The sequence below is a fragment of the Coloeus monedula genome (assembly GCF_965178545.1).
Source record: "Coloeus monedula genome assembly, chromosome: 9".
Lineage (NCBI taxonomy): Eukaryota > Metazoa > Chordata > Aves > Passeriformes > Corvidae > Coloeus > Coloeus monedula.
Genome location: NC_138789.1, coordinates 11,012,160 through 11,025,463, shown reverse-complemented (window position 1 = coordinate 11,025,463; position 13,304 = coordinate 11,012,160). Strand labels below are relative to the sequence as shown.

Genomic DNA, 13,304 nt, shown 5'->3' with positions numbered 1-13,304 from the left:
GCATTATTTAAGACTTACAGATTTATGAGTAGTAATTTTGAGCAGATGCGTTGCTGTGGGCTGGGCCCGCAGAATCACTTGAGGAATGATCAGGCCCTGTGGGCTGCAGAGCTCAGGTGCCCAGGCAGCAGCGGAGAATCCTGCGCTCCACCACCTCTGCTCTCATCCCAGAGGAGGGACAGCCCCTCTCACTGGGAATACATTTTAATTTTTCTGCCAGCTCAGTACTTGGTTGGAGTGAGAAACCAACAAAATGCCAATTAATTTCTGCCAAGATCGTGACAGGTTTTTTCAAGTGCAGCTGTCTGGTTGGAATTAGGCTGAAACAACCCATTCGTTTCCTTTATTTCCCCAATTTGAAACCTTGATGTAGCCCATGGTGCAGACTGTACTTCCAGTGAATATTTGAGACAGATTTTCTTAGTTTAATACCAGAGGTAAGGGGGGAAAAAAAAAATGGGAGTAGAAAAAGGAAATTATCATACACTCAATAAATATAATGCAGTAAGTTTTTTCCTTACTTCATGAAAGTAAGATTTTTTTTTTCCCCAATAGTTACTTTCTACATATAATTGGCTTTGGAACAATAGTAACTAAAAATGCAAAAATATACCATGCAAATTTAAAATGTCCTATCTGATTTTCTGCTCAGTCACACAGCTTGCATACCTTTACTCTTAAAGATGCCTACAGTAGCTTCACTTTTAAATAATAACACTCAAACATACATATAGAAAGTCTCTTTCACATTTCTTAGTCTTTTTTGCCCAGAATAACTGTCAAGGAATACATTACAGTAGATTGAAATAGCACATCTTATAGAATACCTACACCAAGATTCATTTATTACTCTGGCAAATAATGACTCTAATTACAAAATGCAGTTTCCAGACATGGAACTGTTCTGGAAAAGATTGGTTTATCTAGTCACCTTCTCTATAAATAAAACCCTTAGTGGTAACCACCAAGGACTAAAATATTTTCACAGGTTGCTGTGAAAGAATAACTCGCTGCTAAATGAATCTTCCCAGTGCCTGTTCAAAAGATGACTCATCTGCTCCAATATACATGTGGAATTACAGCCAACTTTCTTTGACTTGGACATCTCACCTACCTTTTCAGATAAAGCATTTAAAGTCATCTCCATTAAAAAAAAAAATTCAAAGATTTGAAGAAAGACCTTTATCAAGAAACCTGTAATCTTGATGGAAATACAGGCCATGAATAAAGGATATGAGAAAAATATATCCTCTTTACCAAAGACTGAAAAGAGCACATAACAGAAGCATTAAGTCTCAGGAGCATTAACCACATTACCAAGCAGCAGCTGGTCTCAGCTGGATATGACCCTCAACAACCTCATCTAACTTTAAAGTTGACCCTGCCATGAGAAACTGTGCAAATAAATGACCTCCAGAAGTCCCTTCTAAGATGGTTATAATTATCAGTAATAACCAGTAATAATCACTAGTAATAATACTTAAATGGTATTCTCCAGGCACTATAAATATGCTCTATTGTTTTGGGTGCCCATTAAGAAACTCAGTTCAGTGTTATCTAATTTAAAGGATCAGGGAATTTTAAATTATTTTGCAGTAAGTCACAACCTCCATTTTAAGTAAGTTTGCTAAAACAAGCATGGATCTATAGCATTTATAGAATCTCTAAGAAATACGTAAATTATTTTTTTCTGCCTTACAAGGAGTGATTTTACTTGGACACGAGATTACTTAAGTCATAATCAGGATAAATTATATATTAAATATTACTGATTATATCACTTTGATTATGTAAAGTATCTGATTTACTATATAGGACCTATAGTTTATTAAATGACAAATTCCAGAGGGTTAGTTCTAAGGCATTACAAAGTTATTTGACACTATTAATTTTACCTCTGGTAATACCTAGGCCTTTTCAGTTGAAGACCATTATACATGTGAATTTTTGTAGCAGGTGTGCCACACAGTATTCAACAACACAAGGATATTGGGAGCTCCAGTCCAAAATGTGACCAGTCTTCTGCAACAACTCTGATGCTGCACAATGGCTAAAAGAAAAAACTGCTGAGGGGACAGCAGGACAACACAGTCCATAACGATTCCTTTTCCTTTTTTACCTACTGATTTTTATGTTTTGTCTAATGTCAGGTCACTTTAAAATGCTTAGGTCAAGTCTTAAGTGTTCCTAAAGCTACCAAAATTTTAACAGGGAATTAATTGTGCAAGTAATTTGTCAGTGAGTGTTTGAGGACGAGGAAGGTGGTCTCCAGGTGCATGGTGGCAGTCTGTCAGTGGAGGGGGCGAGGGTTACCACACCACCTCACTAGGTACAGCTTTTAGATACTTTCTGTCTTCCACTCGGACTGGGGCATTTGCATTTCCTATGTGTGGGAATTGGTGGATCTGACCTGTAGAGGCAGGTTAATGTTAGCCAATACATAGACTGAGAATCTACCAAACTGACTCAGTTTTTCTTTCTTCTGTTTTCTTGATTGATAAGGAAAAAGCACAGAAATGCAAGAATTTGCTGTAGTTATGTGATTATATTACAACTTGACCCATTCTATTGCAGAAGGCTGCCTAACAGTGAATGGCATAATGCAGGTCCCCATCCTTTCCTTTAATTGTTCTCTGTGTGGAAGGATTTTAGGGACAGAAAGCCCCACCCAGACAATTTCTTTTCACCCTTGACATACAGGTCAAAAGATGATTTGGGGTGTCCTCCTTCCATGTCAGATGTTTGAAGCCCCGCTCCTTTTGTCATAGCTTCTCTACAGGTTTTCTGCTAAGATGGATGTAACAGTGAAATTCACCATCTTGATAAAGATACAGGCCTAGCCCCTTGATGCCAATCAGGTTATGAGAACTGCAATCTACTCACTACCCAGCTGAATTCCTCATAAATAGAAGTGAAGGAACAGCTCTCTCCCCACTAATATCACCACAGTGTAGGCTGATGTAACCCTTTCTGTTTGGTTCAGACAAGACTCAACCACTGCAGTACTCAGAGAAGATGATAAAAACATGGTCCAAATCTAATGTTCAAAGCTAGGCAGATGGAAACACAGAAAAAAAAGTTTTCTTTCCTTTCCTATAACCCCATCCCCTTCACTTTCACCTCCAACACCCAGCACCATTCTGCTAAGGGTTGTCACTCCCCACTTCCCAGCCCCATAACTCATTAACCAAAGGAGATAAAGCTCTAAAGAGACACAGCTAATTCTTTTGTTCACACAAAATGCTTCATGCAAGTAACACATTTTGTAGAACTTACAAGAAATTTAGACATTTAACGTTACGACAAAAAAAAAAAATCAAGCTGTAAAATACATCAGCAGAGGTGATAGGAAATAGATGAAACACACGAAGTGTGAGAGCCAAAGAAAAGGCCCACTCTACTGGTAAATATATTTCTTCTGATAACAGATATGTAATTCACTCAAAAGGCCCTGAAACAGGATGTTACAGTAAGATATGTGTCTTTGGTAAGAAATCCATATTTGTCTGATACTGTCATTTTATCTCTGCAGAGCAGATTTAACACAGTATGTTCCTGTTTTGTTCCTGGTGTTAGAACCATATATATTGGCCTAGGATATCTTCTCTTCACGAAAAATTATATTTTAAGCCACAGAAAAGAAATTGTTATGCACAGTATTTTATGTCCATTTGGTGTTTTGGGAATCATCAATTGCTTGTTTTCTTGTTCACTGTGGAGTCATGTTCTGTTCTAGTGCAACTTAGACTAGTCCAGTAATAGCTGTGTGTAATCTCTGTCTTTGTCCATATGCTTGCCTGTTTAGAACAATATCACAGATGTAAATAACAAAACCTGATTTTTCCTGATGCATGCAGATCCTCCAAAGTTTGATAGGATATGGCCGAATATTTCTTCCCTTGAGGTTTCTAAACCAAACCAAGGTAGGATGCTGTAAAATTCCTAGTGGTCTAAGAGTACTGAAATTGCACTCAACGAGTCCCACGTGGTGGCAAAAGTAGTAACAATGATAATCCAACTCATTTTGCTCTGGTGCTAAGTAATGCTATCCTGTAAGAAAGTAACTATAAAACAAACCTTACCTGAAAGAGTCTTCCAACACTCCGACTTTGCACATTACTGCGAGTATGGGAACAGTAGAAACATTAAAATTTGTGATACACAGAAAGCCCAAGATCATTTTGGACTTGTTTAGATGGCACAATCTATATTTTGAGTAAGTTTTAAGATTTTTAAGTGAACAAAGGTTGTCATTGTCTACATCAAACCCATTTTTAACGTCTTGCTTCCACTTTGTTTTCCCAAGTGAGCTGAGAAGCATTCTCAGCTTTCATGCCATCCACAATACAAGCAAGTTCTCTGCAGGACAGACCCATGGTTTTCTACAATTTGAGTGCTACACAAAAAATTACTCACAGACATGGCATGATGATGAGCACAGAAAGAACTAAGATTACTTTTTAAGATGATGAATAAAACTAAGATTCTTTGTTATTTGTGGAAGTATTCAGCTATACTTCACATTTCAAAGTGATTGCTCATTATAAAAATAATGTCCTTTTGTTCTTATTTACTGCCCTTTCCTCCCCCAAAAGTCCCTGCAGAAATCTGGCCTGTGGCTTGCTTTCATTTTCAAAGGGTGTCCTTTTCGTGCTATAGAGGTGGAGAATAGAATTAATGAAAAGGCAATCTAGAAAATAGCCACTAAACCAAATAAGATGTATTGAGAATCTGTTGGGGATTACACTGGAAGGGCTGTAATTAAATCTATGGATCACAATCACCAGATCAAACATATGCATGTGCATGTGAACTCTCCCATGTTATATGTGCAAGTTTCTATATGCCCAGCAAAACAGAAAATATTAATTGATCTGTGCTGTCTGTAAGGATTAGCAGTGTACTTTAGTTTGGATATTCATGTATATTTAAAAGTAACTATCCCTGGTAAAGTAATACCTAGAATTCCAATAATTTCATTTAGTTCATGTTGTATTTTCCAGGTTTTTGCATGTGTTTTTTAAACAAACAAACAAAAAAAAAGCCCACCCAGACCGATCTTTTTTCCTCTGCTCTCTGCAAGGATTAGCCTGTGTTATTCAGAGGAACTTTAAATCAAAACATTCCCAATTAAATTATACTTAGCATTTCTAATGGATTTCATTGCTTAATTATACTGTGTGTGATCTAAGACCTAACTTCATTGCAAAATAAATCTTTAACAGCACAGAATTATTCAGTGTTTCTTCCCCAAAAAAAAGAATTTAAATAAATTAAGTTTTGATGTTTTGGTAGGGAGCACAAAACACAAAAACTTTAAAGCATTTCTATTCAGCTTTTGTGTGTTTGCCACATATTGTCACAGTGTTTAACATATAGTGTAGATTAAAATTTCAGTTAAGGACTGTGTATGAAAAGAATGATTACAGAAATCTGCCTATATCTAATTAATTTATTGTGGGGTTTAGGTTTATACTATTTAGCCAGAATAAATATGCATTCAAATTCAATAAAACCCTTTTCAGACTACTCTGGTTACCATATAGTCATTTGTCTTGGGTTGGGAGAAACCACCAAATAACCTCTAACACAAAACTGCCAAAGTGCATGGATGTGAATTATATTCCCTTCTTGATCTTGGATATTACAGCTCAAATGATTCAATAATTGATAGTGTATAACTCATTTTCTGTAACTTTTACCCTTTCCTTACAAAAAAAACCAACCATTGTTAAAAGTTAGAGAATAAAGATGTTTAATATTTTGATTTTTTCCTACATGATACCTTTTCTAATTTGCTGTTCATTTTATTACCTATCCAGTTGCTCCCAAATTAGCTATGTCAACTGTTTCTTCTGTTCAAGTTGCAAACCACAAGAGAGGTAGGAATTCTAGGATTCATACGGTGATCCCATAGTGCTCTGTGTTGTGAAAACATTGCACTGTATGAATCTGGAATATCTGTGAAGTGTACCCATTAGTTTACTGGTGAGGCATCTTCATTGAATACAACAGAAGCATTAAGTCACAAAAACACAAGCCATACAAAGAAAAATAAATATGCTTCTTAGACAGTTGTTGGTGGCAAATAGAGTGACATGGCATTTATTTTTAAAGGAGTTAAATATATTAATATGACTGTTCAGATCCTTTCTTAGAAAGCAAATGTTTACTAGAGTCTTGTTTTCCTCAGTGATATGCATAAACTGTAAAAGAGGAAACATAAGCAGATTAGTTGAAGGCAAACAATCCATAAAACATCAATTGTCCATGTCCTCAAGTAGTATCTGTAAATGCCATGGAATGTAATGCATTGTTGTGTCCTTTAATGCATTGTAAGTGTGCCTTATGTCTTCATTTTATTGTAAGTGTGAAAATTCAGAGTGCAGGCATTGCATTTTTAACTGATGTTCCAGTGTTTTAAAAAAATTATGGAATTATATGGACATAATAAAGGATGCCAATATTCTCTTTTACAGGCAACCTGTTTCATTTTGCATATCTGTCATTCACAGTCTGAACCCTGAGATCTTTTCATTGTTTTTCCTCATCAATTTATCTGTAGAGTATGTATGAAGATGTTTTGTCTTTCTGTAGCTATTGTGAATATCTCATTATTCATGAAATACATATTAACAAGGAAAAGGGTTATTAAGAAATGCTTGAACTTAGTTTGACCCATTTGATGAGATCATGGTAATAAGCCATACTGTTTGTTATGAAGCAGGTAATTTCTAAGGTTACAATGAAATCTCCTTTGTTTGCCTTAGTATATGGAGGAAGAACATGGAGTGACTGGAAAATGAAAAAGAAAATTTAATGATTTGTGAATGCACTTTTCTTGAAATATGCTTTGTGCTTTTAATTAAAAAGTGACACTGATAGCTATCTCATGCAACCTTAGTTTAGAAATGATGCTACCCTTCCATGTGTGTTTACCATTGTTTCATGTGATGACATTTCATGTTTTAATGGTTGCAGCTGAAGCTTCAGCTGAACCTCGTCCCCACAATAATAGTATCTCAAAGTCATCTCAAAGATGTAAATGCATAACATTAGAATGGGGGAAAGTTTGCAATTTATAGAAACAAAACTATTAGATTGTCAACCTCTTCATGAGCCTCCTTCAGTGGGTAATTTTATCATGCTTTCTGCAACAGGATCGAGATTGTTTCAATAAAATCATTGCATTGGAAAATAGCCAGGGAGGCTCAGAGTCAATGCTTCTGTGAGTTTGCAAGGGATTTGACAGTCCCTGAATCATCCAAAAACAATGATCATATCTAACATGGCAATCCCTTTTTCCTTCACATTAAACCTATCTAGCTATCATTATTACCTCTTCTCTGAGATTTTAGTTTCTGAACCATTCACTCCTTATTCAACTTATCTGTGTCTTTTCTGACATGTGGTACTCAAAACTGAAAGCATTTTCTAACACTGTAAGAAACTCGTGTCATTTCACAATGGTTGGTAAACCATTTGCAGCCTGATTTTGATACTTTTCCCCCATCTCTTTCAGTGATTCCATGACTTTTCCAGTGCGTGAAAGTGCTTAGGCTGCTAGCCAGAGCTGTGTGCCTAAAGACCCTAAGCTGTGCTTCTGACAGGTCTAACTTTCTGGTTAAGGAGAACCACATGAAAAGCTAGAAGGCATACAGCACTGACAGCTTCCCAGCTGGCATGGTTCTGAATGCAATTCTACGTGCTATGTTTGAGTGGTTTAGGGTAGCACCTCATGTAGCCAGTAGAGAAACTAATTCCAGTCTGATCATAGGAGGACTTTTTACATAGCTTAGTTTTGTAAGCACAGAGGGATGTAAAAATGATTCACTGACCAGGCCAACAGCAACAAATTATTGCACTAACATGGTGGGGAGGCAGGGGGGAAGCAAACGTTATCACAAAATTGATTTAATTGTTACTTGCCTTTTTTTTTTTTTTCCTTTTGCCATTGCTAATGTTTGATCAGATGTTAGACTGGTTTTGAGTTAACTGTGGTTTTTTTCTACACCATGTAGCATTTCCTAGTCTGATGAAGACTCCTAGAACATTCCTGTACCTTAGCATTAGTTAACTTTGAGACAAAGACTTTGTTTCACGCAGCACAGTTGTTACAAAAGAGCAATACCCATAGAAATGCAACCAAGTTTAAGAACTGGTCTCATTGTTTACCTTTCATGTTGATGATCCACATCTGAACTTGGGCAGTCCTTCTGCATAAGTTTAGGAGCATGTGTTCATAATTACTGGATGTTTCTTCACTCCAAATCATAACTTGGAGCAATCCTTGTTACAGAGTGAATTGCTTAATGTGCAGCTTTGTTTCTTGTGCTTTTGTAATTGTTAATTATGTGTAGTAGTAGTAATATTATTGGAGGTCATATTGCAATTTCAGAGTGGAAGTAGTGGAGTCATTCATTCACATAATATTCTCCGTTTCTTTCCGCTGCCTTAAATACAGAAGATAATGTAGCATAGTCAGCTTTTCTTTATAGTATATAGGCAAATTATTTCCTCTAAATTCACCTGGAGTATGAAAATGTTTAGCAACAAGTATGACCAACATACCAATACAGTATCATCTTACCAAAACAAATCCTCTGTTGGTAGCAGACAACAGGTCCTTTGTCAGACAGAAAGACTAAGACAACCTTGCTTCTGAACACAAGATTCAGGAAGATCAGATTGCTTATCACTAGTCAGTCTTTCTTACTTTAAAAATCAAACACATAAACACAATCACAACAGTTTTCCATGACTCCTGTTTGCTAGTGCTAGTTTCCACTTTTAGATTTCGTCTGCTCCACAACAGGCAGTTTTCACTGCAAGATGGATATACCTGGGGAGAAATGCTGCAGGGTGGCTGGCTGAGATGCTGAATCAGACTGACCAGCTGCAAAAGACAAGAAACATTACATTTTTTTCCTCCCTACTCAATTGTGTCAAGTGGCAACATACTGAGACTGACATACCAAATGTTTTCCTGTACTCCAGCCATTACTGGCATCAAAATTATCAGATTAGCACAAACCACAAAACACTGGTTTAGCAGAATAACATTGAAGAGAACAAGAAATATTTGTTAAGTAAATGCGTATATGTAAAATGGATTAATGGTTTCTGGCAGCAGAAAGGCAGCTCTCAAGATTGAAACATATGTTGTGCTAAGTGTGTAAGAAAAAATGTAATCTATTTACGTTGCAATCTATTTATGGTCCAGTACATCAGACAAAAGCCAAAGAAATATCCATGTATTAGGAGTGCAGAGCATACTCAGAAACATGTACTGGGACTGTCGTTTCTCTACAAAAATACAGACAGGCACAAATACTGTATGTGATACCCTACTCCACCATCAGTGGGATGATCAGGTGCCACAGCATAAGCAGGAGCATACCAGAGGAAAGGCAGCACAGGGGACTTGGCCTCTGTCATATATGGAAGCATTTTACACCCTCTGCTACAGCTTTATCTAACATGACAAGTTAACTTCAAGACCTCAAAGCCCTTCCAAGTCACTGCATGCAGTGCTCCAATATTGCAGAAAACATCCTGTAATTTATTCCACCAGTTAATAAACTACATCTGTAATGCATCGCTGTTGTTTTGCTACAAATGGAAAGTGTTCGAGAACCTCACTGCCCTAAATGGCTAGATACCATCTCCTAATTTCCAGCTGAAATTTCTCAGTAGCCACTTAACACCCATTTGTTCTTGTGCCAGTGTTGTCCATTAGGATGGCAGGAGGCTTATCTCCTTGATGTATTTATAGCCCGGTGATATCTTCTATCATCAGTTTCCTAGACTAAACAAGCCAAATTTTCCTACTCTTCACTTTTTGAATAGACTCAACTTCTCTGATCATCCTAGTAACCTTTCCTGCATTCATTCTGGGCTCATAATCCCAAGAGTTGAGTGATGAGGCTTACACAAGCATTCTACACAAAGCAGAGCTGTGTCTTCCACAATGTTATTGATACATTTCTAATTTCTCCTTCATTCTGCATAAAGCCAAGCATTGCTTGTGATTAAAGACTAAAAGGCACTAGCATTCTGTATTTAATGAAGGGGTTTTTTGAAGGTGGCTGTCATGCCAACCTCATTTCAGATGGCTGCAGTAAGCATGCTTTCTAGTCAGTACATATTTCAGAATTTTCATAATCTTTCCTGGCCCAACTGTTTTTCATCTCAGAATACAAAAATCGGTTAATGCTTACCTAAAAAGTACAGTGGATGTCATTCTCCAGTAACTGTCTTCCTTCCTTTTCTTCACTGTTAATCTTGTTTTAGGAGGCATTGGCCAAAATTGTCAAACTAGAGATTTGTTTGGCCTTGAAATAAAAGAGTCTGGTTCTAAAGGTGCCTACCAGTTATAGCACCTCAAGTTCAGTAGCATTTTTGAATAGTTGCCATTTTCGTCAGAAAAAAAAGCTTTTATTTTACTTACAGTTGTGGATTTAAGCATAATGAAGTTTGGCAATTTTGTCCACTGAATTTAACATTTTTAATATGAGGAAGTTTTTCCCGGGTCTTGATTTATATTCATCTCAAACGTGCAAAAATATGTGCATTTCTCTCAGCGGAAACTGAGCCTCCAGTAACCCTGAAAGGTTTACAACTGCAAATGCTTCAGTTCCATCAGGTCTGCCAACAACAGCCAACCTCCGACGTCATGCCATGGTTGTCGGGTCACGCTAACCTGCCTGAAACCAACTCCACTTCCATTGCAGATATACATCTGCTGCTGTCCATGTTACATTGATTAACATGTATGTGCCATTCATTCATACTTCTGCTCATGGTTCATTTTTACTAAGCATGTAATGTGCTATTACTCTGCTGCTGTATACACTTTGTATACATTTCTGTTCTTCCTTGAAAGACTGTGAATGCTTCGGGCACTCCAACCGGTGCAGTTACATCGAGCTGCTCAATACGGTCATTTGCGTGAGCTGTAAGCACAACACTAGAGGTCAGCACTGCGAGTTATGCAGGCTGGGCTACTTCAGAAATGCTTCTGCAGAGCTGGACGATGAAAATGTGTGCATAGGTCAGTCCCGGGATAACTGCTCCTTTTCTTCTGTGCCTTTTCAGCTCCTGGCAGCTGCTAGGGACCACTGCTGCTTACTTGCCACTTAAGCCAGAATGAGCTTTTTCAATGGATAAGAACATCTGTGTGGACTTCTCACCTCATTTCTATTGCCCTGGTAGCCCCAAGGAGGCATTTTGAATCCATAAATGATGTCGAACCTCTCTGGCTACAGGTCCTGGGCTGACTTTCCCCAGAAGCCCCTGAGAAACTGGATGTGCTGTCCTCACACAGGAGGGAGCCACACTGGGGTCACACGTGGAAATCAAGGGGTTGAGTCTTAAATACCTGTTCCCAATATGACTTTTGCAATTACTAGTATAGACTCTTGAACATTTGCCTGGAGACCTACAAAACTTGCCAGCTGCATCAAGAGGACATGGGGAGGGATCTTTATTAACCCCTTTTATTCTCTAAATTTCACAAAAACAGGTTGCAGCTAATTCTGCTCCCAGACACAGGGCTGTAAATGCAATGTTACTTCCTCTCTCCTTAGAGGAGAAACTGAAATGATGCCCATGAAGTTAGGAACAGAATTTGTCAAATCAGTGTGACATGATGTCAACTTAGAAAAGGGATTCCTAGGTGAAAACAGTGCTTTAAAACAAGCATCTACTATAAATATTCAAACTGCAGAAATGCAGAAAATGTCAGAACATAATAAGAAAAGCATATTAGGAAAAAGTTTAAGATCTTTATCACCCTGGAAGAATATGGATTGTTCTCATGTCACCACAGATAGTACACAGCACAAGTCAGACACTTTAGGTAAAGCCTGAACATAGTCAATAAAGGAGGCCCTGTACAATGGCCAGTAATTAACAGGTAGCCACTAAATATGTTCTAATAACAAACAGAGATGGAGAATTTAATTATATAATGTTTCTTATAGACATAAGCATCAGTAGGACTTGTTCTGGATTTTCATTGTGACTTTTTTTTCTTTCTGTCTTCCAGGAAGCAAAGAGTAGCTAGCAGATATTGTAAAACCAAAATAGACTATGGGTGAATAAATTATATTTTAATGTCTTTTAAAATCCATTGCTGAGATTCAGGCCAGAAATTATTTAGGTTTCTATTATTTGTCTGAGTTTGTAACTTGACAGATTTACATTTTTATCTTGTGATAAACACACGGATCCATCCATGCACTGCATTTCATGTGTCCTTCTTTTAACTTTGCTTGGCAATGCATTCAGGAAATGCATGATCTCCTTTGACAGTAATTAGTCTGAGCTAATAAGAACTTTAGTAGGCAAGTCATGATTTTGTATGACTGTGCTGAGGAGATTAACACAATCAAATGTTCTTGGAAAAAAATCACTGTCCCACATATTTGCTTGATGCAGATGACAGACATCATTGGTATGACATCAGGGCTGTATAATTTCAGCTGCCTAAATAGGCCTAATGAATACGACTCTAAATTAATCTGTTTGGAATTTTTCATCAGCTCATTCAGTGTGTTGTTTTCCCATGTACACTGAAATGCTACGACAGCAGCTGCAGCTACATAAGACAAGGAAGTTAGTAAATAAAAAGCCAAAAATAAGTAATTTTAACATTAATTTATGAGTGGTATATTTAGAATATCATGGTAAGACAACTGTGCACTTTGAAATTGCTGAGACACTGAGAAAATAAAATTTTAAAATCTTTCATTTAGCATGAATCTGAAAACAAAAAAAAGGCAATGTGAAACATTTGCTGAGTTTCCACCTTAATGCACGCAGAATTCTCTTGGTCTCCCATGAGAATAGTACCATGTGAAATGACTATAGGATCAAACCCTGGTTTGCTACATATTAGGTAATTCATTTTAAATAAATAACATTCTTGCTGAACTGAGTTTTCAGGATCACAGTTATCATACAAAATGTATGTTTCCCAATGTATGTGTCCTAGTTGATTTGGCAGCTTAAGAGGTCTTTCCTACTTCTTGTGTAAAGTTCGTGAAATGAACAGACACCTAAGCACTTTTCAGAAAACAGAGAAGTTTGTTCTTAAAGTGCTGTCTTGATCTGGGGCTCCTAATATTTAATTGGGCAAAACATGGAGTATTTTCACCTCTGAGAGAGTTGATGGATTCACCACCCTTCTAAGGTCAAGCACAGTCTTGCTCTATTGGAAACGCTCATTTCTCTTTTCTCCGAGTTTAAAAGCAGTGTTCTGTGGTTTAACTACAAGTGAAATGTTGGTATGAACATTTTAA

General features: G+C 37.2%; 1 protein-coding gene across 1 annotated transcript in view; it reads left to right on the top strand.

Annotated features, from left to right (window-relative positions):
- Positions 1–13,304, top strand: part of NTNG1 (netrin G1) — a gene marked incomplete at both ends in the record, with an annotated part of 143,932 nt that overhangs the window by 102,921 nt on the left and 27,707 nt on the right. The window contains 3 exons of the mRNA XM_082287020.1: positions 3,858–3,923; positions 5,823–5,882; positions 10,886–11,053. Of these exons, the coding sequence (XP_082143146.1) occupies positions 3,858–3,923; positions 5,823–5,882; positions 10,886–11,053 (294 nt within the window). The remainder of the gene's footprint in view (positions 1–3,857; positions 3,924–5,822; positions 5,883–10,885; positions 11,054–13,304) is intronic.